Below are 24,607 nucleotides of genomic sequence, written 5' to 3'. Positions count from 1 at the left end.
CCCCACCCAAACCCCTCTGGAATTCCGCCGGCTGCTTTCCCCCATTCCCAGGGAACCCCACCAAATCCCCGTGGATTCGACACCAGCTTCACTCCCGTCTCCTCTCCCACTTCCAGCAGATCCCTTTTCCCTCCTGCTTTATCCATGATTTTATTCCCTTCCCTTCCCTTCCCTTCCCTTCCCTTCCCTTCCCTTCCCTTCCCTTCCCTTCCCTTCCCTTCCCTTCCCTTCCCTTCCCTTCCCTTCCCTTCCCTTCCCTTCCCTTCCCTTCCCTTCCCTTCCCTTCCCTTCCCTTCCCAAACTTTCCCTTCCCAAACTTTCCCAAACCTTCCCTTCCCGCCCCTCTCCGGGATTTTGGGATTTATGGAGCTCCCCGCCAGCTCATCCAAGCCGCGCCTCCCTCCCCGAGTCTCCCGCTCCCCAAATCCAGCCGGGAAAGCGGCTCTTCCCGCTCTCCCAGATCCTCGGGAATCCTGGAATCTCCGGCAGCCCAAGGGTTACGGGAGGCGGGGCGCGAATTCCCGCCCCCAAAACGCCGGGAAAAACCCCCCTTTTCCCCGCTCCACATCCCGAGGGAAGGATCCAGGGGAGGATGCGGGATGAATCCTCGCTGATCCCGACGGGGGGCTCCGGGATCGCATCCCTGGTTTTTTTTTTTCCGGGATCGCGCATCCCCCGTTTGTTTGTTTGTGTTTTTTTTCCAGCCCCGCATCCCGAGGGGGTGGGAAACAAAAAACGAGGCGTGTCGGGAAAAAGGGCCGAGGAGGAGCAGGGGAGGGGGGGGGGGGGGGAGGCATCGCGACATCTCCCGGAGCTCCGGGAGCATCCCGGCGCTGCGCGAAAGGCCGGGAAAACCGGCCGGGAAGCTGGGATTCAAGGCCGGGAAAAGCGGCCGGGAAGGAGCTTTGGGAAGAGACCGGGAAGGAGCTTTGGGAAGAGACCGGGAAGGAGCTCGGGAAGAGACCGGGAAGCAGCTCGGGAAGCGGCGTGAGGAGCCGGCTGGGAGCTGGGAATCAGCCCGGGAAGCAGCCTGGAAGTAGCCTGGGAAGTGACCTGGGAATCAGCCCGGGAATTCGCCTGGAAGCAGCCTGGAATTCGTCTGGGAATCAACCCGGGAATCAGCCCGGGAAGAAGGAGCCTCTCCCGCCGCGCCGCATCCACGATTATCCCTTTCCCGCTGCCCTGGAGAACCGGGAAGGCCTCGGTGAGCCGGGAAGTGGGCTGGGAATCAGCCTGGAATTAGCTTGGAATTAGCCTGGGAATCAGCCCGGCGTCCCAGCCCGCGCTGCATCCCACGATTATCCCTTTCCCCCTTTCCCTGGGACTGCTGGGAAGGCCTGTGGAGCTTCCCGGGGAGCTGGGAAGCAGGTTGGGAAGCGAGCTGGGAATCAGCCCGGGAATCAGGCTGGGAAGCAGCCTGGCAGCAGCCTGGGAGCAGCCTGGGAAGTGAGCTGGGAATCAGCCTGGGAATCAACCTGGAATTAGCCTGGAATTAACCTGGAATCAGCCTGGAATTAACCTGGGATCAGCCTGGGAATCAACCCAGGAAGCAGCCTGGGAATCAACCTGGAATTAGCCTGGAACAGCCTGGGAATCTACTTGGAATTAGCCTGGAATTAGCCTGGGAAGTGACCTGGGAAGCAGCCTGGGAATCAACCTGGAATCAGCTTGGAATCAGCCTGGGATTAGCCTGGAATTAACCTGGGATCAGCCTAGAATCAGCCTGGGAATCAACTTGGAATCAACTTGGAATTAGCCTGGGAAACAGCTTGGAATTAGCCTGGAATTAGCCTGGGAATCAGCCTGGGAATCAACTTGGCCTGGAATTAGCCTGGGAATCAGCCTGGGAATCAACTTGGAATTAGCCTGGAATTAACCTGGGATCAACCTAGAATCAGCCTGGGAATCAACTTGGAATCAGCCTGGAATCAGCCTGGGAATCAGCTTGGAATTAGCCTGGAATTAGCCTGGGAATCAGCCTGGGAATCAACTTGGAATTAGCCTGGAATTAACCTGGGATCAGCCTAGAACCAGCCTGGGAATCAACTTGGAATTAACCTGGAATCAACTTAGAATCAACCTGGGAAAGAGCCTGGGAATCAACTTGGAATCAGCCTGGGAATCAGCCTGGGAATCAACTTGGAATCAGCCCGGAATTAGCCCGGGAATCGCCCTGGAATCCCCCCGCGTCTCCCAGCCTCCCGTCCCCCATTCCCTGGGAAAACCGGGAATTCCCGCTGAGCCGGCGATGCCTCCTCGAGTGACCCCTCCCTGACCCCCCCATCCCGCCTCATTCCAACCGGGAAAACAAACCCCCCCCACCCCCCCCAACATGCCCAGGAACGGCGGATTCTCCGAGCCGGAATTCTCCGCCGACTACTCCGCCGACTACTCCGCCAGCCTCCCCTCGGATCCCGAGCGCGCCGCCGACGCCTCCGGGTCCTCCCGCCGCCCCCGCGGAACCTTCCGGATCTCCCCTCCCTGCCCCTGCCTCCCGCGCTCCGCCCGCCTCTCCTTCGCCCCGGAATCCCTGGAAAACCTCTACCAGGCCTATTTCCGCCGGCAGCGCCACGACACCCTCCTGGTGCTCGCCGTCTTCGCCGCCCTCTTCGACGCCTACGTCCTGGCCACCGCTTCCCTGGACCTGGGGCGGGATGGGCGGGAATTCCCGCCCGTCCTGGTGCCGGCGGCGGCGTTCCTGGTGGCCCACGTGGCCCTGCTGGCCCTCTGGAAGTGCCGCCTGCTCCCGGAGCGTTTCTCCCGACGCTTCCTGCCCGGGATCCTCTGGATCCTCATCCCGGCCCAGGTAGGAAAAAATGAAAATATGGGATGGGGTGGAGTTTTTTTTAATTATGATAATTGGAATAAATCCGTCCCCTTTGTACTCAGAGCTCCATCCATGGCTTTATGGGGATCCATCCCTATCCCTGGAGCTCCATCCCAGTCCCTGGAGCTCCATCCCTGTCCTCTGAGATCCATCCTTGGCTTTATGGGAATTCCTGTGCCCGGAGCTCCATCCTTGACTTTTTTGGGATCAATCTCTGTCCCCAGAGCTCCATCCCAGTCCCTGGAGTTCCATCCCTGTTCCTGGAGCTCCATCCCTATCCCTGGAGCTCCATCCCTGTCCCTGAGCTCCATCCCTGTTCCATGAGCTCCATCCCTGTCCCTGGAGCTTCATCCCTGGCTTTATGGGGATCAATCCCTGCCCCTGGAGCTCCATCCCTGTTCCTAAAGTTCCATCCCTGTTCCTGGAGTTCCATCCCTGTCCCTGGAGCTCCATCCCTGACTTTATGGGAATTCCTGTCTCCAGAGCTCCATCCCTGATTTTATGGGAATCAATCCCTGTCCTCTGAGCTCCATCCCTGTTCCTGGAGCTCCATCCCTGTCCCCAGAGCTCCATCCCTGTCCCTGGAGCTCCATCCCTGACTTTATGGGAATTCCTGTCCCCAGAGCTCCATCCCTGATTTTATGGGAATCAATCCCTGTCCCTGGAGCTCCATCCCTGTCCTGGAGCTCCATCCCTGTCCCTGGAGCTCCATCCCTGTCCCCAGAGCTCCATCCCTGTTCCCTGAGCTCCATCCCTGTCCTGGAGCTCCATCCCTGTTCCTGGAGCTCCATCCCTGTTCCTGGAGCTCCATCCCTGATTTTATGGGAATCAATCCCTGTCCCTGGAGCTCCATCCCTGTTCCCTGAGCTCCATCCCTGTTCCCAGAGCTCCATCCCTGTTCCTGGAGTTCCATCCCTGTCCCTGGAGCTCCATCCCTGACTTTATGGGAATTCCTGTCCCCAGAGCTCCATCCCTGACTTTATGGGGATCAATCCCTGTCCCTGGAGCTCCATCCCTGTTCCTAAAGTTCCATCCCTGTCCCCAGAGCTCAATCCCTGTCCCTGGAGCTCCATCCCTGTTCCTAAAGTTCCATCCCTGTCCCCAGAGCTCCATCCCTGTCCCTGGAGCTCCATCCCTGACTTTATGGGAATTCCTGTCCCCAGAGTTCCATCCCTGATTTTATGGGAATCAATCCCTGTCCCTGGAGCTCCATCCCTGTCCTGGAGCTCCATCCCTGTCCCTGGAGCTCCATCCCTGTTCCCAGAGCTCCATCCCTGTTCCATGAGCTCCATCCCTGTTCCTGGAGCTCCATCCCTGTCCTGGAGCTCCATCCCTGTCCCTGGAGCTCCATCCCTGTTCCCAGAGCTCCATCCCTGTTCCATGAGCTCCATCCCTGTTCCTGGAGCTCCATCCCTGATTTTATGGGAATCAATCCCTGTCCCTGGAGCTCCATCCCTGTTCCTAAAGTTCCATCCCTGTTCCTAAAGTTCCATCCCTGTTCCCAGAGCTCCATCCCTGACTTTTTTGGGATCAATCCCTGTTCCCTGAGCTCCATCCCTGACTTTGTGGGAATCCCTGTCCCTGGAGCTCCATCTCTGACGTTATGGGGATCAATCCCTGTCCCTGGAGCTCCATCCCTGTTCCTAAAGTTCCATCCCTGTTCCTAAAGTTCCATCCCTGTTCCCAGAGCTCCATCCCTGTTCCATGAGCTACATCCCTTTCCCTGGAGCTCCATCCCTGACTTTATGGGAATTCCTGTCCCCAGAGCTCCATCCCTGACTTTTTTGGTAACAATCCCTGTCCCTGGAGCTCCATCCCTGTCCCTGGAGCTCCATCCCTGTCCCTGGAGCTCCATCCCTGTTCCCAGAGCTCCATCCCTGTTCCATGAGCTCCATCCCTGTTCCTGGAGCTCCATCCCTGATTTTATGGGAATCAATCCCTGTCCCTGGAGCTCCATCCCTGTTCCTAAAGTTCCATCCCTGTTCCTAAAGTTCCATCCCTGTTCCCAGAGCTCCATCCCTGACTTTTTTGGGATCAATCCCTGTTCCCTGAGCTCCATCCCTGACTTTGTGGGAATCCCTGTCCCTGGAGCTCCATCTCTGACGTTATGGGGATCAATCCCTGTCCCTGGAGCTCCATCCCTGTTCCTAAAGTTCCATCCCTGTTCCTAAAGTTCCATCCCTGTTCCCAGAGCTCCATCCCTGTTCCATGAGCTACATCCCTTTCCCTGGAGCTCCATCCCTGACTTTATGGGAATCCCTGTCCCCAGAGCTCCATCCCTGACTTTTTTGGGAACAATCCCTGTCCCCGGAGCTCCATCCCTGTCCCCAGAGCTCCATCCCTGTTCCTGGAACTCCATCCCTGTCCCAGGAGCTCCATCCCTGTTCCTTGAGTTCCATCCCTGTCCTCTGAGCTCCATCCCTGTTCCCTGAGCTCCATCCCTGTTCCCTGAGCTCCATCCCTGTTCCCTGAGCTCCATCCCTGTTCCCTGAGCTCCATCCCTGTTCCCTGAGCTCCATCCCGGCTCCAGAGCGTTCGCAGAGTCGGAAATGAAGGGGGTTGGGAGCGGGTTTAGGATGTTCGGGAAGGACATGGAGGGGCTGGAGCAGGGCCAGGGAAGGGACCGGAGCACAATTCCCGTGAGGAGAGGCTGAGGGAGCTGGGAAGGGGCTCATCCCGGAGAAAAGAGGGATCAGGAGGGAGCTTTTCCCGCCCCACAACTCCCTGACAGGAGGGGGGAGCCGGGAGGGGTCCCCAATTCCCAGGGGATGAGGGACAGGAGGAGAGGGAACGGCCTCCAGCTGGGCCAGGGGAGGGGCAGGTGGGATATCAGGAAGGATGGGAATTCCCACTCCTATCCCACATCCCAACTATTCCCACTCCTATCCCACATCCCAATTATTCCCCCTCCTATCCCACATCCCACTTATTCCCCCTTCCCAACCCACATCCCAACTATTCCTTCTTCTCTCCCATATCCCAACTATTCCTTCTCCTCTCCCATATCCCAACTATTCCTCCTTCTCTCCCACATCCCAGTTATTCCCCCTTCCCAACCCACATCCCAATTATTCCTCCTCCTCTCCCCCATCCCAACTCTTCCCCCCTCCCAGTTATTCCCTTCTCCCAGGGAGCAGCAGCAGGACAGGAGGGCTCGGCCTCCAGGGGGGGAAGATTCCGGTTGGACATCGGGAAGGAATTCTTTCCATGGATCGGGATCAGCCCTTGGAATGGGCTGCCCGGGGGGGGGTGGAGTCACTTCCCTGGAGGTTTTTGGGATGAGGTTGGATGTGGCATCAGAACCATGGGCTGGGGTTGGATCCAGGGTCGGATCCACGATCCCAGAGCTCTTTTCCAACCCAGTTGATTTTGGGATTCCATGATTCCTGCAGGAAAACAGGGCCTAAATTTTTAGGATGAGCTTGGAGATGTGGCATCAGTGCCATGGGCCAGGAACCACAACGGGGTCAAATCCAGGGTTTGACTCCATGATCTCAGTTCTTTTCCAACCCAGCTAATTCTGGGATTCTGGGATTCCTGCAGGAAAACAGGGCCTAAATTTTTAGGACAAGCTTGGATGTGGCATCAGCGCCACAGGCCGGGAACGACGGCGGGGTTGGATCCGGGGTCGGATCCGGGGTCGGATCCAGGGTTGGACTCGACGATCTCGGAGCTCTTTTCCAACCCAGCTGATTCTGGGATTCTGGGATTCCTGCAGGAAAACAGGGCCTAAATTTTCAGGATGAGCTTGGATGTGGCATCAGAACCATGGCGGGGTTGGATCCAGGGTTTGACTCCATGATCGCGGAGCTCTTTTCCAACCCGGCTGATTCTGGGATTCCTGCAGGAAAACAGGGTCTAAGTGGGATTTAATCCCGGTTTAGTTTCGGCTCCAGAAAGAGTTGGAAAGGAAGGGGGTTGGGAGAGGATTTAGGATGTTTGGTCAGGTTGGATATCAGGAAGGAATTCTTTCCATGGATTGGGATCAGCCCTTGGAATGGGCTGCCCAAGGAGGGGGTGGAGTCACTTCCCTGGAGTTTTTGGGATGAGGTTGGATGTGACATCAGTGCCATGGGCTGGGCTTGGATCCAGGGTTGGATCCACGATCCCGGAGCTCTTTTCCAACCCAGTTGATTTTGGGATTCCATGATTCCTGCAGGAAAACAGGGCCTAAATTTTTAGGATGAGCTTGGAGATGTGGCATCAGTGCCATGGACCGGGAACCACGGTGGGGTCGGATCCAAGGATTGACTCCGCGACCTCGGAGTTGTTTTCCAACCCAACTATCTCAGAGCTCTTTTCCAACCCAGCTAATTCTGGGATTCCATGATTCCTGCAGGAAAACAGGGCCTAAATTTTTAGGATGAGGTTGGATGTGGCATCAGTGCCACAGGCCAGGAACTACAGCGGGGTCGGATCCGGGGTTGGATCCGGGGTCGGATCCAGGGTTGGACTCCACGATCTCGGAGCTCTTTTCCAACCCAGCTAATTCTGGGATTCCTGCAGGTTAACAGGGTCTAAATTTTCAGGATGAGCTTGGATGTGGCATCAGAACCGCGGCGGGGTCGGATCCGACTCCACCACCTCGGAGCTCTTTTCCAACCCAATATTCCACAATCCCAAGCAGCAACGGCTCCCCTCCCCGCAGGTCCTGGGCTACCTGGCGCTGAATTTCGGGAGCGCCCCGGAGCCGGCGGACACGGTGGGCTGGCAGGCCTTCTTCGTCTTCTCCTTCTTCCTGACGCTGCCCCTGCGCCTCCTGCCCATCGTGGCCGTGGCCGCCGCCTCCTGCGGCCTCCACACCCTCGTGCTCGGCGTGGCCGTGGCCCAGCAGCAGCGGAGACGCAATTCCATGAATTCCCTGGAGCGGGGCGGGGACCTGGGGAGGCAGGTATGGAAAATAATTTGGGGGGGGGGGAATAATGGGAGGTGGGATGGAACGGGAGGAGGAGGAGGAGGAGGAGGGGGGTGGGAGGTGCCGGGGGGGGGATTCGTGGCTGGGTTTGTGGGGATTTGGGCCTTGGGTTTGTGGGGATGCATCCCTGGATTTATGGGGATCCGTCCCTGGATTTATGGGGATGCATCCCTGGATTTATGGGGATCCATCTGTGGATTTATGGGGATCCATCCCTGTCCTCTGAGCTCCATTCCTGTCCCCTGAGCTCCATCCCTGGCTTTGTAAGGATCCATCGCTGGATTTATGGGAATTCGTCCCTGTATTTATGGGGATCCGTCCCTGGATTTATGGGGATCCATCCCTGGATTTATGGGGATCCATCCCTGTCTTCTGAGCTCCATCCCTGATTTTTGGGGGATCCATCCCTGGCTTTGTGGGGATCCATCCCTGGATTTATGGGGATCCGTCCCTGGATTTATGGGATCCATCCCTGGCTTTATGGGAATCCATCCTTGTCCTCTGAGCTCCATTCCTGTCCCCTGAACTCCATCCCTGACTTTGTAGGGATCCATCCCTGGATTTATGGGAATCCATCCCTGGCTTTCTGGGGATCCATCCCTGGCTTTATAGGGTTCCCTGTCCCTGGCTTTCTGGGGATCCACCCCTGGATTTATGGGATCCACCCCTGGATTTATGGGGATCAGTCTCTGGATTTATGGGGATCCATTCCTGGCTTTGTAGGGATCCATCTCTGATTTTATGGGGATCCGTCCCTGGATTTATGGGGATCCATCCCTGGATTTATGGGGATCCATCCCTGGCTCTATGGGGATCCGTCCCTGGCTTTGTAGGGATCCATCCCTGGCTTTGTGGGGATCCGTCCCTGGATTTATGGGGATCCATCCCTGGATTTATGGGGATCCATCCCTGGATTTATGGGGATCCATCCTTGTCCTCTGAGCTCCATCCCTGTCCCAGGAGCTCCATCCCTGACTTTCTGGGGACCCTACAGCTGGGTTGGATCCGGATCCTGTGAGCTGATCCTGATGTTTGTTGGGATCAGGGCACAGGGATTGGGACGGAGCTCAGGGAAGCCCCAGACAGGAGTGGTGGCGGATCATCCCCCTTTGGAATTTCCAGGAGTTCCCAGGAGCTCCATCCCAATCCCTGTCCATGATCCTAGAGCCGGGTTGGATCCGGATCCTCTGAGCTTGTCTTGGGATTGTTTTCATTCCCTAAATCAGGGAATTCCATCCTTATCTTCCCACCAGTGTTCCCATCCCTCCTGTCCATCCCGGCGATCCCCATTCCCATCCCAGGAGATCCATCCCCATCCCAGGACCTCCATTCCCATCCCAGGAGCTCCATTCCCATCCCTGTCCCTGATCCCAGAGCCGGGTTGGATCCGGATCCCGGGAGCCCATCCTGGGGATTCTCGGGATCAGGCGCATCCCCAAAGCCCCAGGGATGGGTTGGCTGGGAAAGGGGACCTGGAGGATCATCCCCTTCCCACCCCAATATCCCGAGTCGGGAGCACCCCCCGCTCCAGAGCCGGCTCCACAAACACGGATCCATCCCCGGGAACCCCCTGGAATTCCCGCATTCCCAATGGGAAGCTGAGCCCCCGGGTCTCCCTCGATTCCCGCTCCTGCTCGGGCCAGAATTCCCTCTGGATCCCAAAAACGCCCCCAAAAGGGCCCAAAGGGGCTGGTTGGAGCTGGGATGGGTTCCCAAATCCCTCGGGAGCTTTCCCAGGAGGGAAAAAACCCTGGGATTCTTCCCCCGGGCCCGTCTCCCAGCTTTCCCTGGAAGAGCCAATTTTTTGGGATGGCCTTAAGGATGAGCCTCCCGGGGGGGCAGGAGGGGGGACACCCATCCCTGTCCAGCAGATCCTTCATATTTCCCGGGAATCCCCCGCCTGGAGCAGCCGAGGGGGTCGGTTTTATTCCCCAAATCCGGGAATTCCATCCCTTTCCTCCCACCGGTGTTCCCAGCATTCCTGTTGATCCAGCTGAGCCTTTCCAGGGGGAATAAAAAAAAGCTGGAAGCGGGAAAGCTGTGCAGGGAAAATCCCTCTGGAAGCATCTGCTCTGCTCCAGAACGGTCTGGGCTCCGTGGGAAGGTGCTCTGGGAATTTGGGATGCTCTGGGAATTCGGGATGCTCTGGGAATTTGGGATGCTCTGGGAATTCGGGATGCTCTGGGAATTTGGGATGCTCCGGCTCAGCTCCTGGGACACCTCCAGCTGCTCCCAAGTGAAATAGGAGAGGGAAAAGGGGATATTTTTGGGATATTTTTGGGATGTTTGGGGATGTTTGGGGATATTTTGGGAGCGTTGTCACACGGAGAGCTTGGAAAACGGCTTGGAAAAGCCCCCAAATCCCGGATTTTCCATGTCTTTGGGGGGTGTGGCCTGGGGTTCGTCCCCTGCCGTGGGACAAAGAAAAGCAGGAGGAATCTTTTCCCGGTTTTCCTCCTTTTCCGGGATGCAAAGAGCTGGTTGATCCGAAGGCAGGAGGGACACGGATCCCCCCCCTCTCCCTGGAATGTGCTCCCGGGAATGTTAATCATTGCCACGGCTCCCAGAGTCCGGAGCCGGGAAAACCTTGGCAACGGAGCGGGAACGTCCGGAAATAAACATTCCAGGCCTCGTTATTCCAGAGGCTCCCGAGGGCACGGGCTGTTTATGGATCCAGGAGCCGGGCACAGGCCCCGGATCCGGCGGGATTTGGGGTTGGATCTGTGGGATTGCATTCCAGGATTCCGTCCTGGAAGGAGGGATGAGGCTCATTCCCGAATTTCTGAGGGGAAAACAACAACCAGGGACAGGTTTGGATCATCCCAGCAGGACCTTTCCTGTGGGATTATCCCTCCTGGAAGGGAGATTATGCTGATATTCCTTCCGGGATTCCCTCCAGGAAGGAGGGATGAGGCTCATTCCCGAATTTCTGAGGGGAAAACAACAACCGGTGACCGGGAAAGGATCCAGCCTTGGGGCAATCCCTGGGGAAACTGGGAATTCTCCCCTCCTCCTCCTCCTCCTTGGGAATGGGATCCAGGCCTTGGGAACAGGATCCAGGCCTTGGGAAGAGGATCTAGGCTTTGGGAACAGGATCCAGGCCTTGGGAATGGAATTCAGGCCTTGGGAACAGGATCCAGGCCTTGGGAACAGGAGTCATCCATTGGGAACAGGATCCAGGCCTTGGGAACAGGATCCAGGCCTTGGGAACGGGATCCAGGCTTTAGGAACAGGATCCAGGCCTTGGGAAGAGGATCCAGGTTTTAGGAACAGGATCCAGGCCTTGGGAACAGGATCCAGGCCATGGGAACGGGATCCAGGCTTTGGGAACAGGATCCAGGCCTTGAGAACAGGATCCAGGCCTTGGGAACGGGATCCAGGCCTTGGGAATGGGATCCAGGCCTTGGGAATGGGATCCAAACTTCAGGAACAGGATCCAGGCCTTGGGAACAGGATCCAGGCCTTGGGAATGTGGATCCAGGCCTTGGAAACAGGATCCAGGCCTTGGGAACAGGATCCAGGCCTTGGGAACAGGATCCAGGCCTTGGGAACAGGATCCAGGCCTTGGGAACGGGATCCAGGCCTTGGGAACTGAATCCAGGCCTTGGGAACAGGATCCAGGCTTTAGGAACAGGATCCACGCCTTAGGAAGAGGATCCAGGCTTTGGGATCAGGATCCAGGCTTTGGGAACAGGATCCAGGTCTTGGGAACAAGATCTAGGCTTTGGAAACAGGATCCAGGCCTTGGGAACAAGATCTAGGCTTTGGGAACAGGATCCAGGCCTTGGGAACGGGATCCAGGCCTTGGGAACGGGATCCAGGCCTTGGGAACTGAATCCAGGCCTTGGGAACAGGATCCGTCCTGTGGAATGGGATCCATCCCACGGATTTGGGTGTAACCTGTGGGATGGGACAGGATCCATCCTGGAGAATGGGATCTATCCCAGAGAATGGGATCCATCCCATGGATCTGGGTGTAACCTTTGGGATGGGACAGGATCCATCCTGGAGAATGGGATCTATCCTGGAGGATGGGATCCATCCCACGGATTTGGGTGTAACCAGTGGGATGGGACAGGATCCAGCCCAAGGGAACAGGTTCCATCCTGTGGAATGGGATCCATCCCGTGGATCTGGGTGTAACCTGTGGGGTGGGAAAGGATCCATCCCATGGGAACAGGATCCGTCCTGTGGAATGGGATCCATCCCACGGATTTGGGTGTAACCTGTGGGATGGGACAGGATCCATCCTGGAGAATGGGATCTATCCTGGAGGATGGGATCCATCCCACGGATTTGGGTGTAACCAGTGGGATGGGACAGGATCCAGCCCAAGGGAACAGGTTCCATCCTGTGGAATGGGATCCATCCCATGGATCTGGGTGTAACCTTTGGGATAGGACAGGATCCATCCCATGGGAACAGGATCCATCCCAGAGAATGGAATCCATCCCATGGATCTGGATGTGACCTTTGGGATGGGACAGGATCCATCCTGGAGAATGGGATCTATCCCAGAGAATGGGATCCATCCCACGGATCTGGGTGTAACCAGTGGGACAGGCCGGACTCAATCCCAAATTTCCGGCCGTGGAGGGGGACGTGGAGCGTCAGGATCCCGAACAAACCCCGGATTTCGGAGCTGGGCCGTGTTTCCATCAGCTCCTCCCGCCCTAATTCCCACGGCAGGGGCCGCAATTCCCAAATTCCCACCTCGGGGCCGCAGGGAACGCTGGCACGGGGCGTGGCCGGAGCCTCTCGCCGGCGCATTCCCGAGGGATCCAAGCGCTCCCTGCCCTTTTTCCAAAACACCTCCACGGGGTTTTAATGACGTGGAATCCACCCGGGAGGGTTTCCTGGGATGCTCCGGGTGGGATTGGTGTCGTCCCTCCCCCTCCCTTTTCGATCCTTAAAGCCATCCCAAAAAATCCCCTCGGCTCTTCCAGGGAAGGACGGGAAGGGACGGACACAAGGGGAGAATCCCGGGTTTTTTTCCTCCTGGGAAAGCTCCGACGGTTTTGGGAATATAGGTGGGATCAGCCCTTCCTGCCTTTGGATCAACCAGCTCTTTGCATCCCAGAAAAGGAGGAAAACCGGGAAAAGATTCCTCCTGCTTTTCTTTGTCCCACGGCAGGGGACGAACCCCAGGCCACACCCCCCAAAGACATGGAAAATCCAGGATTTGGGGGCTTTTCCAAGTTGTTTTCCAAGCTCTCCGTGTGACAACGCTCCCAAAATATCCCCAAACATCCCAAAATATCCCAAAATATCCCAAAAATATCCCCTTTTCCCTCTCCTATTTTGGCCGGGAGCAGCTGGAGGTGTCCTGAGAGCTGAGCCGGAGCATCCCAAATTCCCAGAGCATCTGGAATTCCCAGAGCATCCCAAATTCCCAGAGCATCCCAAATTCCCAGAGCACCTTCCCACGGAGCCCAGACCGTTCTGGAGCGGAGCAGATGCTTCCAGAGGGATTTTCCCTGCACAACTTTCCCGCTTCCAGCTTTTTTTATTCCCCCCTGGAAAGGCTCAGCTGGATCAACAGGAATGCCGGGAACACCGGTGGGAGGAAAGGGATGGAATTCCCGGATTTGGGGAATAAAACCGCCCCCCCAGGCTGCTCCAGGCGGGGGATTCCCGGGAAATATGAAGGATCTGCTGGACAGGGATGGGTGTCCCCCCTCCTGCCCCCCCGGGAGGCTCATCCTTAAGGCCATCCCAAAAAATTGGCTCTTCCAGGGAAGGATGGGAGACGGGCCCGGAGGAAGAATCCCGGCTTTTTTTCCCTCCTGGGAAAGCTCCCGAGGGATTTGGGAGCCCATCCCAGCTCCAAACAGCCCCTTTGGGCCCTTTTGGGGGCATTTTTGGGATCCAGAGGGAATTCTGGCCCGAGCAGGAGCGGGAATCGAGGGAGACCCCGGGGCTCGGCTTCCCATTGGGAATGCAGGAATTCCAGGGGGTTCCCGGGGATGGATCCGTGTTTGTGGAGCCGGCTCTGGAGCGGGGGGTGATCCCGACTCGGGATATTGGGGTGGGAAGGGGATGATCCTCCAGGTCCCCTTTCCCAGCCAACCCATCCCTGGGGCTTTGGGGATGCACCTGATCCCGAGAAACCCCGGGATGGGCTCCCGGGATCCGGATCCAACCTGGCTCTGGGATCAGGGACAGGGATGGGGATGGAGGTCCTGGGATGGGAATGGAGGTCCTGGGATGGGAATGGAGCTCCTGGGATGGGAATGGGGATCACCTGGATGGACAGGAGGGATGGGAACACTGGTGGGATGAAAGGGATGGAATTCCCTGATTTAGGGAATGAAAACAATCCCAGGATGAGCTCAGAGGATCCGGATCCAACTCGTCTCTAGGATCCCAATAGGATTGGGGATGGAGCTCCTGGGATGGGGATGGAGGTCCTGGGATGGGAATGGGGATCACCTGGATGGACAGGAGCGATGGGAACACCGGTGGGAGGAAAGGGATGGAATTCCCTGATTTAGGGAATGAAAACAATCCCAGGATGAGCTCAGAGGGTCTGGATCCAACCCGGATCTGGGATCAGGGACAGGGATGGGAATGGAGCTCCTGGGATGGGAATGGAGCTCCTGGGATGGGAATGGAGGTCCTGGGATGGGAATGGGGATCACCTGGATGCACAGGAGGGATGGGAACACTGGTGGGAGGAAAGGGATGGAATTCCCTGATTTAGGGAATGAAAACAATCCCAGGACTCACAGGATCCGGATCCCAACAGGAATGGGGATGGAGCTCCTGGGATGGGAATGGATGTCCTGGGATGGGAACGGGGATCACCTGGATTGACAGGAGCAATGGGAACACTGGTGGGAGGAAAGGGATGGAATTCCCTGATTTAGGGAATGAAAACAACCCCAGGATGAGCTCAGAGGATCTGGATCCAACCTGGCTCTGGGATCAGGGACAGGGATGGGGATGGAGCTCTTGGGATGGGAATGGGGATCTCCTGGATGGACAGGAGGGATGGGAACACTGGTGGGAGGAAAGGGATGGAATTCCCTGATTGAGGGAATGAAAAGAATCCAAGGACGAGCTCCCAGGATCCGGATCCCAACAGGAATGGGGATGGAGCTCCTTGGCTGGGAACGGGAATAAAACCCCGAGGACAGGGTTGATCCGAGGGGGCCGCGCCGATCCCGGGTTCCCGAATTCCCGGATTTTTCCCTCAGCTCCTGTCCAACGTGGCCCTGTACGCCTGCGCCATCACCGTGGGCTCCATGTCCTACCACATGGCCGACAGGAAGCACCGGAAGGCGTTCCTGGAAGCGCGGCAATCCCTGGAAGTCAAGCTCAACCTGGAGGAGCAGAGCCAGCAGCAGGTCGGGGAGGGAGCCGGGAATGACGCGGGAATGTCGAGGAGGGAGGTGGGAGGTTTGGGGTTTTTGGGGTGTTCCAGGTGCTGGAGGGGACACCAGGGAGGTGTTCCCGGTCTTTGGAGGAGCGGGAAGAGGAGCGGGAATGGATCCATAGGGACACAGCAGGTCCCTGTCCCATCCATAGGGACATCCCTCTCCCATCCATAGGGACATTCCTGTTCTATCCATAGGAACATCCCTGTCCCATCCATAGGGACATCCCTGTCCCATCCATAGGTACATTCCTGTCCCATCCATAGGGACATCCCTGTCCCATCCATAGGGACATTCCTGTCCCATCCATAGGGACACAGCAGGTCCCTGTCCCATCCATAGGGACATTCCTGTCCCATCCATAGGGACATTCCTGTCCCATTCATAGGGATATTCCTGTCCCATCCATAGGGACATTCCTGTCCATCCATAGGAACATTCCTGTCCATCCATAGGGACATTCCTGTTCCATCCATAGGGATACTCCTGTCCCATCCATAGGGACATTCCTGTCCTATCCATAGGGATATTCCTGTCCCATCCATAGGGACATTCCTTCCCATCCATAGGGACATTCCTGTCCCATCCATAGGGATATTCCTGTCCATCCATAGGGATATTCCTGTCCCATCCATAGGGACATTCCTCTCCCATCCATAGGGACATTCCTGTCCATCCATAGGAACATTCCTGTCCCATCCATAGGGACATTCCTGTCCCATCCATAGGGACATCCCTGTCCCATCCATAGGAACATTCCTGTCCCATCCATAGGGACATCCCTGTCCCATCCATAGGGATATTCCTGTCCCATCCATAGGTACATTCCTGTTCCATCCATAGGGACATTCCTGTCCCATCCATAGGGACACAGCAGGTCCCTGTCCCATCCATAGGGACATTCCTGTCCCATCCATAGGTACATTCCTGTCCCATCCATAGGGACATTCCTGTCCCATCCATAGGGTCATTCCTGTCCCATCCATAGGGACAGAGCAGGTCCCTGTCCCATCCATAGGGACATTCCTGTCCCATCCATAGGGACATTCCTGTCCCATTCATAGGGATATTCCTGTCCATCCATAGGAACATTCCTGTCCATCCATAGGGACATTCCTGTTCCATCCATAGGGATACTCCTGTCCCATCCATAGGGACATTGCTGTCCTATCCATAGGGATATTCCTGTCCCATCCATAGGGACATTCCTCTCCCATCCATAGGGACATTCCTCTCCCATCCATAGGGACATTCCTGTCCATCCATAGGGACATTCCTGTCCCATCCATAGGGACACAGCAGGTCCCTGTCCCATCCATAGGACGGGATTCCGGAGCCGGATCCATCCAGGACATCCAGCAGTGCCGAGGATAACGGGGGATGGGAGGAGCTGGGAAGCTCCTGGATCCCACTGGGAATGAGGGCGGGGACACGGGGCCGTTCCTCCGGCAACACATTCCCGTGGGAAAACCCTCCTCGTTATCCGCCTTCCCGACGTTTAATGCAAATCCCGAGGCACGGCCGGGGTGGATCCATCATGGATCCGTCCCCGCTCCGGCTCCAGAGCTGCAGGGAGAGCAGGGAATGATGTTCCCGAGCTGGGATGATCCTCCTGGAGCACCTTGGACGCTCCCAGGGATCCAGGGGCAGCCACAGCTTCTCTGGGAATTCCAGCCCAGCCCCTCCCCACCCTCCCAGCCAGGAATCCCTTCCCAATCTCCCCCCAAATCTCCCCTTTCCCACTGGGATCCATTCCCTGGGGCCTGGCATTCCAGGCCCTGAGCCCCAGTCCCTCTCCCGCTCTCCTGGAGCCCCTTCAGGCTCTGGAATGTGCTCCAAGCTCTCCCGGGATCCTTCCCAAATCCAGCCTGGCCATTCCCAGCTCTCCCAGCCTGGAGCCAGAGCCTGCCATTGGATCCATCCCCAGCCCAGCTCCTCCCTGGGAAGGAGTTCCGGGAACAAGGGGGTTCCCTGGGAATCTCGGCACTCAGGGCAGGGTCTCCCTTCCCCTTTCCTGCCTTTTCCATCCCCACATTCCATAAAAATCCCTCTGACTGGATCCTGAGTGTCCTTTATCCCAGAATGGTTTGGGATATCCCAACATTCCCAACATTCCCATTCCAGGAGCGGCTGATGCTCTCCATCCTGCCCAAGCACTCGGACACTCCCGGGCCATATCCCGACATTCCCAACATTCCCAATCCCAATTCCAGGAGCACCTGATGCTCTCCATCCTCCCAAGCACTCGGACACTCCCGGGCCATATCCCAACATTCCCAACATTCCCAACATTCCCAACATTCCCAACATTCCCATTCCAGGAGCGCCTCATGCTCTCCATCCTACCCAAGCACTCGGACACTCCCGGGCCATATCCCAACATTCCCAACATTCCCAACATTCCCGTTCCAGGAGCGGCTGATGCTCTCCATCCTGCCCAAGCAGTCGGACGCTCCCGGGCCATATCCCAACATTCCCAACATTCCCAGCATTCCCGTTCCAGGAGCGGCTGATGCTCTCCATCCTGCCCAAGCACTCGGACACTCCCAGGCCATATCCCAACATTCCCAACATTCCCAACATTCCCAACATTCCCAACATTCCCGTTCCAGGAGCGGCTGATGCTCTCCATCCTGCCCAAGCACTCGGACACTCCCAATCCATATCCCAACATTCCCAACATTCCCAACATTCCCAACATTCCCATTCCAGGAGCGCCTCATGCTCTCCATCCTGCCCAAGCATTGGACACTCCCAATCCATATCCCAACATTCCCAACATTCCCAACATTCCCGTTCCAGGAGCGCCTGATGCTCTCCATCCTGCCCAAGCACTCGGACACTCCCAATCCATATCCCAACATTCCCAACATTCCCATTCCAGGAGCTCCTCATGCTCTCCATCCTGCCCAAGCACTCGGACACTCCCGGGCCGTATCCCAACATTCCCAACATTCCCAACATTCCCAGCATTCCCGTTCCAGGAGCGCCTGATGCTCTCCATCCTGCCCAAGCACTCGGACACTCCCAATCCATATCCCAACATTCCCAATCCCATTCCAGGAGCGGCTGATGCTCTCCATCCTGCCCAAGCACTCGGACACTCCCAGGCCGTATCCCGACATTCCCAACATTCCCAACATTCCCAACATTCCCAACATTCCCAACATTCCCGTTCCAGGAGCGGCTGATGCTCTCCATCCTGCCCAAGCACGTGGCGGACGAGATGCTGAAGGACATGAAGAAGGACCCAAGCCAGAAGGAGCTGCAGCAGTTCAACACCATGTACATGTACCGGCACGAGAACGTCAGGTGAGGGGGAAAACGGGAACGCCGGGAACGCCGGGAACGCCGGGAATGATGGGTGAAGGGTGGCGGAGGTGGGAAGTGGGAGGTGGAGATGGAAGGGATGGAGAGGGAGGTGGGGGATTGGAAGAGTTTGGGGGAGATGGGAAAGAGAAAAGGGGGATTGGAGGAGTTTGGGGGGGAAGGGGAGAGGGAAAAGGGGGATTGGAAGAGTTTGGGAGGGAAGGGGAGAGGGAAAAGGGGATTGGAAGAGTTTGGGAGGGAAAGGGAGAGGGAAAAGGGGGATTGGAAGAGTTTGGGGGGGAAGGGGAGAGGAAAAAGGGGGATTGGAAGAGTTTGGGGGGAAAAGGAGAGGGAAAAGGGGGATTGGGATGGTTTAGGGGGGAAGGGGAGAGGGAAAAGGGGGATTGGAAGAGTTTGGGATGGAAGGGGAGAGGGAAAAGGGGGATTGGGATGGTTTGGGGGAGATGGGAGAGGGAAAACGGGGATTGGAAGAGTTTGGGGGGAAAGGGGAGAGGGAAAAGGGGGATTGGAAGAGTTTGGGGGAGATGGGAGAGGGAAAAGGGGATTGGGATGGTTTAGGGGGGAAAAGGAGAGGGAAAAGGGGGATTGGAAGAGTTTGGGAGGGAAGGGGAGAGGGAAAAGGGGGTTGGAAGAGTTTGGGAGGGAAAGGAGAGGGAAAAGGGGGATTGGGATGGTTTGGGGGAGATGGGAGAGGGAAAACGGGGATTGGAAGAGTTTGGGGGGAAAGGGGAGAGGGAAAAGGGGGATTGGAAGAGTTTGGGGTGGAAAGGAGAGGGAAAAGGGGATTGGAAGAGTTTGGGGGGAAAAGGAGAGGGAAAAGGGGGATTGGAAGAGTCTGGGGGGAGATGGGAGAGGGAAAAGGGGGTTGGGAAGAGTTTGGGGGGGAAGGGGAGAGAGGAAAGGGGGATTGGAAGAGTCTGGGGTGGAAGGGGTGAGGGAAAAGGGGGATTGGAGGAGTTTGGGGGGAAAAGGAGAGGGAAAAGGGGGATTGGGATGGTTTGGGAGGAAAAGGAGAGGGAAAAGGGGGATTGGGATAGTTTAGGGGGGAAGGGGAGAGGGAAAAGGGGGATTGGAAGAGTTTGGGGGAGATGGGAGAGGGAAAAGGGGGATTGGAAGAGTTTGGGGTGGAAAGGAGAGGGAAAAGGGGATTGGAAGAGTTTGGGGGGAAAAGGAGAGGGAAAAGGGGGATTGGGATTGTTTGGGAGGGAAGGGGAGAGGGAAAAGGGGATTGGAAGAGTTTGGGGGGGAAGGGGAGAGAGGAAAGGGGGATTGGAAGAGTCTGGGGTGGAAGGGGTGAGGGAAAAGGGGGATTGGAGGAGTTTGGGGGGAAAAGGAGAGGGAAAAGGGGGATTGGGATGGTTTGGGGGGGAAGGGGAGAGGGAAAAGGGGTTTGGAATGGTTTGGGAGGGAAGGGGAGAGGGGAAAGGGGGATTGGAAGAGTTTGGGGGAGATGGGAGAGGGAAAAGGGGGATTGGGATGGTTCCAGGGGGGAAGGGGAGCGGGAAAAACAGGGATTTCAGGCATTCTGGGAAAAGGGGGAGTGGGAAAAGGGGAAGTGGGAAAAAGGGATTTCAGACATTCTGGGAAAAAGGGGGAGCAGGAAAAGGGGGATTTCAGCCATCCTGGGGAAAAGGGCAAAGGGAAAAAGGGGATTTCAGGCATTCTGGGAAAAGGGGGAGTGGGAAAAGGGGGATTGGGAGGGAAAAGGAGGATTTCAGGCATTTTGGGGAAAAGGGGAGAGGGAAAAGAGGGATTTCAGGCATCTTGGGAGAAATGGGGAGTGGGAAAAGGGGGATTTCAGGGATTCTGGGAAAAGGAGGACTGGGAAAAGGAGGAGTGGAAAAGGGGGATTTCAGGCATCTTGGGAGAAATGGGGAGTGGGAAAAAGGGGATTTCAGGGATTCTGGAAAAAGGGGAGCAAGAAAAGGGGGATCCAGGCAAGGAGCTGGATCCGGATCCGTCATTCCCGGTTTTCCGGCAGCGTCCCGTTCGCCGACATCGCGGGGTTCACTCAGCTCCCTTCGTCCCGGGGACGACGGGAACGTCGGGAAAGGACGGGGTTGGGAATGTCGGAGGAGCGGGAAAAAGGGGGTTTTTTTTTCCGGGGCCGCGGATGCGGATCCGTCATTCCCGGTTTTTTTTCCCGGCAGCATCCTGTTCGCGGACATCGTGGGGTTCACGCAGCTCTCGTCGTCCTGCAGCGCCCAGCAGCTCGTCAAGCTGCTCAACGAGCTCTTCGCCCGCTTCGACAAGCTGGCCGCCGTGAGTATTCCCGGGAATTTCCGGCCGGGAAGGAGGTTCGGGGGCTCAAACGTGTCCCGAAGGATTCGGGGTGGGAATGGGGAGGTTTGGGGTTTTTGGGATATTGGGGTTGCCCAGGCTTGGGATGGAAAATAGAGTCAGGGATGTTGGAGGAGGAGGGGTTGGGAAAGGCGGAGGTTGGGAATTTTGGGAAAATAGAGGGTTGGGAATTTTGGGAAAATAGAGGGTTGGGAATGTTGGGAAAGGATGGATTGGGGGTGTTGGGAAAGGAAGGGGTTGGGAATGTTGGGGAAGGAGGGCTTGGGAATTTTGGGGAAGGAAGGGGTTGGGGGTGTTGGGAAAGGATGGATTGGGAATGTTGGGGAAGGAAGGTGTTGGGAAAGGATGGATCAGGGGTGTTGGGGAAGGAGGGTTTGGGAATGTTGGGGAAGGAGGGGTTGGGAATGTTGGGAAAGGGTGGATTGGGGATGCTGATAAAGGAGGGTTTGGGAATGTCGGGAAAGGAAGGGGTTGGGAATGTTGGAGAATGAAGGAGTTGGGAATATTGGGAAAGGATGGATTGGGAATGTTGGGAAAGAAGGGGTTGGGAATATTGGGAAAGGAAGGTGTTGGGAAAGGAGGGATTTGGGAATGTTGGAGGAGGAAGAGGTTGGGAATATTGGGATCAAGTGTTGAGACACATCCCAAAGGATTCGGGGTGGGAATGGGGAGGTTCGGGTTTTCTGGGATCTTGGGGGTTCCTGGCCTGGGATGGGGAGATAAAGGTGGGAAGGGAGGGAGTTGGGAATGTTGGAGGAGGGGAGGTTGGGAAAGGTTGGGAATTTTGGGAAAAGAGAGGGTTGGGGATGTTGGGAAAGGATGGATTGGGGGTGTTGGGAAAGGAAGGGGTTGGGAATGTTGGGGAAGGATGGAGTTGGGAATGTTGGGGAAGGAGGGGGTTGGGAATGTTGGGAAAGGAAGGAGTTGGGAAAGGATGGATTGGGGGTGTTGGGAAAGGAAGGGTTTGGGAATGTTGGAGAATGAGGGGATTGGGAAAGGAGGGGTTGGGAATATTGGGAAAGGAAGGGGTTGGGAAAGGATGGATTGGGAATGTTGGGAAAGGATTGGGTTGGGAATGTTGGAGGAGGAGAGGTTGGGAAAGGTGGAGGTTGGGAATTGAGGGAAAATAGAGGATTGGGAATGTTGGGGAAGGAGGGGTTGGGAATGTTTGGGAAGGAAGAGGTTGGGAGAGGAGGGGTTGGGAATGTTGGGGAAGGAAGGGGTTGGGGATGTTGGGAAAGGAGGGGTTGGGAATGTTTGGGAAGGAAGAGGTTGGGAATGTTGGGAAAGGAAGGTGTTGGGAAAGGAGGGATTTGGGAATGTTGGAGGAGGAAGGGGTTGGGAATATTGGAATCAGGTGTTGAGACACATCCCAAAGGATTCGGGGTGGGAATGGGGAGGTTCGGGTTTTCTGGGATCTTGGGGGTTCCTGGCCTGGGATGGGGAGATAAAGGGGGGAATGGAGGGAGTTGGGAATGTTGGAGGAGGGGAGGTTGGGAAAGGTTGGGAATTTTGGGAAAAGAGAGGGTTGGGGATGTTGGGAAAGGAGGGGTTGGGGGTGTTGGGGAAGGAGGGGTTGGGAATGTTGGGGAAGGAGGGTTTGGGAATTTTGGGGAAGGAAGGGGTTGGGGGTGTTGGGAAAGGATGGATTGGGAATGTTGGGGAAGGAAGGTGTTGGGAAAGGATGGATCAGGGGTGTTGGGGAAGGAGGAGTTTGGGAAAGGAGGGAAGGAAAGGGTTGGGAATATTGGGATCAGGTGTTGAGACACATCCCAAAGGATTTGGGGTGGGAATGGAAGGTTTGGGTTTTCTGGGATCGTGGGGTTGCCCAGGCTTGGGATGGAAAACAGAGTCAGGGATGTTGGAGGAGGAGGGGTTGGGAAAGGCGGAGGTTGGGAATTTTGGGAAAATGGAGGGTTGGGAATGTTGGGAAAGGATGGATTGGGGATGTTGGGAAAGGAAGGGGTTGGGAGAGGAGGGGTTGGGAATGTTGGGGAAGAAGGGATTGGGGATGTTGGGGAAGAAGGGATTGGGGATGTTGGGGAAGGAGGGGTTGGGAATGTTTGGGAAGGAAGAGGTTGGGAATGTTGGAGAATGAGGGGATTGGGAAAGGAGGGCTTGGGAATGTTGGAGAATGAAGGGGTTGGGAATATTGGGAAAGGAAGGTGTTGGGAAAGGAGGGATTTGGGAATGTTGGAGAAGGAAGGGGTTGGGAAAGAAGGAGTTGGGAATGTTGGGAAAGGAGTGTTTGGGAGTGTTGGGAAAGGAAGGGGTTGGGAATGTTGTGGAAGGAGGAGTTTGGAAAACAAGGGGTTGGGAATGTTGGGGAAGGAAGAGCTTGGGAAAGGAGAAGTTGGGAATGTTGGGGAAGGAGGAGTTTGAGAAGGAAGGGGTTGGGAATATTGGGAGCGGAGGGCTTGGGAATATTGGGGAAGGAAGGGGTTGGGAAACAAGAACTTAGGAATGTTGGGGAAGGAAGGGGTTGGGAATATGGGAAGCAGAGGGCTTGGGAATGTTGGAAAAGGAAGGGCTTAGGAAAGGAGGAGCTGGGAATGTTGGGAAAGGAAGGACCTGGGAAAGAGGGAATTCGTGACGGAGCCAGACTCCCGGTCGAGCTCTCGGGAAAAGCAGGGAGGGACTGGAAAATCCCATCCTTCCTGTCTCCCGTGGATTCGGGAAGACTCCACGTGGATCCAGGTCGGGCTGGGAGGGAGGGGGGTCCAAGATGATCCCGGGGGGGATCCTCATTCCCTCCCCATTCCCAAGAAACACCACCAGCTGCGGATCAAGATCCTGGGAGATTGCTACTACTGCATCTGCGGGCTGCCGGAATTCCGGGAAGACCACGCCGTGTGCTCCATCATGATGGGGCTGGCCATGGTGGAGGCCATCTCGTAAGGAATTCCGGGAATTCCGGAGGCGGGAGGTCCGGGGATGCAGCTCGGGGAGGGGGATTAATGGGATAAACGCGGAGTCGGAGCCGCTCCTTCCCGCTGGGATAATGAGTCTTGGATGGGAAAAGGGATGGGAATGGAGGGAGTCGGGAATGTCGGAGGAGGAGGGGAGATTGGGAAAGGCGGAGGGGTTGGGAATGTTGGGAAAATGGAGGGTTGGGAATGTTGGGAAAGGGGGGATCGGGGGTGTTGGGAAAGGAGGGGTTGGGAATGTTGGGGAAGGAAGGGTTGGGAAAGGCAGGGGTTGGGAATTTTGGGAAAAGAGAGGGTTGGGAATGTTGGGAAAGGATGGATTGGGGAGGTTTGGAAAGGAAGGGGTTGGGAAAGGAGGGTTTGGGAATGTTGGGGAAGGAAGGGGTTGGGAAAGGCGGAGGTTGGGAATTTTGGGAAAAGAGAGGGTTGGGAATGTTGGGAAAGGATGGATTGGGGATGTTGGGGAAGGCAGAGGTTTGGGAATGTTGGGAAAGGATGGATTGGGGATGTTGGGAAAGGAGAGTTTGGGAATGTTGGGGAAAGAAGGGGTTGGCAATGTTGGAGAATGAGGGGGTTGGGAAAGGAGGGATTGCTGCTGTTGTCATTCCCAAATGTTGCCTCATCCAGTGGTTTGGAGCATTTAGAGCTCCAAGAAGGGCCGGAAAACTGATTGATCTGGGGAAAAAAGCTCCGGGAGGGAGGTCGGGGGGGGGGGGGGGAGAGAAAAAAAAGGGAAAAAGGGGGCGATTCCACCTTCTCCCCCCTCATTCCCTTCCTTCTCCTCATTCCCTTCCACCTTCCCCTTGTTCCTTCTCCTCGTTCCCACCCCATTCCCGGTTGTTCCCACCCCCCATTCCCGCTGTCCCCCCCCCGTATTCCCGGTGTCCCGCAGGTCGGTCCGCGCCCGGACGCGGACGGCGGTGGACAA

General features: G+C 56.6%; 1 protein-coding gene across 1 annotated transcript; it reads left to right on the top strand.

The window, feature by feature from the left end:
- Positions 1-1,821: 1,821 nt before the first annotated feature.
- On the top strand, positions 1,822-24,605 carry ADCY3 (adenylate cyclase 3; the record flags this gene model as incomplete). The annotated part of the gene is made up of 7 exons (XM_064647420.1): positions 1,822-2,806; positions 7,476-7,718; positions 14,942-15,091; positions 18,303-18,433; positions 20,602-20,713; positions 23,519-23,646; positions 24,572-24,605. Coding segments are annotated over exons 1-7 (1,272 nt in total), but the record flags the coding sequence as incomplete, so codon positions are not given.
- Positions 24,606-24,607: the final 2 nt, after the last annotated feature.

Source organism: Pseudopipra pipra, chromosome 3 (assembly GCF_036250125.1).
Source record: "Pseudopipra pipra isolate bDixPip1 chromosome 3, bDixPip1.hap1, whole genome shotgun sequence".
In the NCBI taxonomy this organism is placed as follows: Eukaryota; Metazoa; Chordata; class Aves; order Passeriformes; family Pipridae; genus Pseudopipra; species Pseudopipra pipra.
Note: the sequence above shows the minus strand (reverse complement) of the source record. Positions and strands in the feature narration are given on the sequence as shown.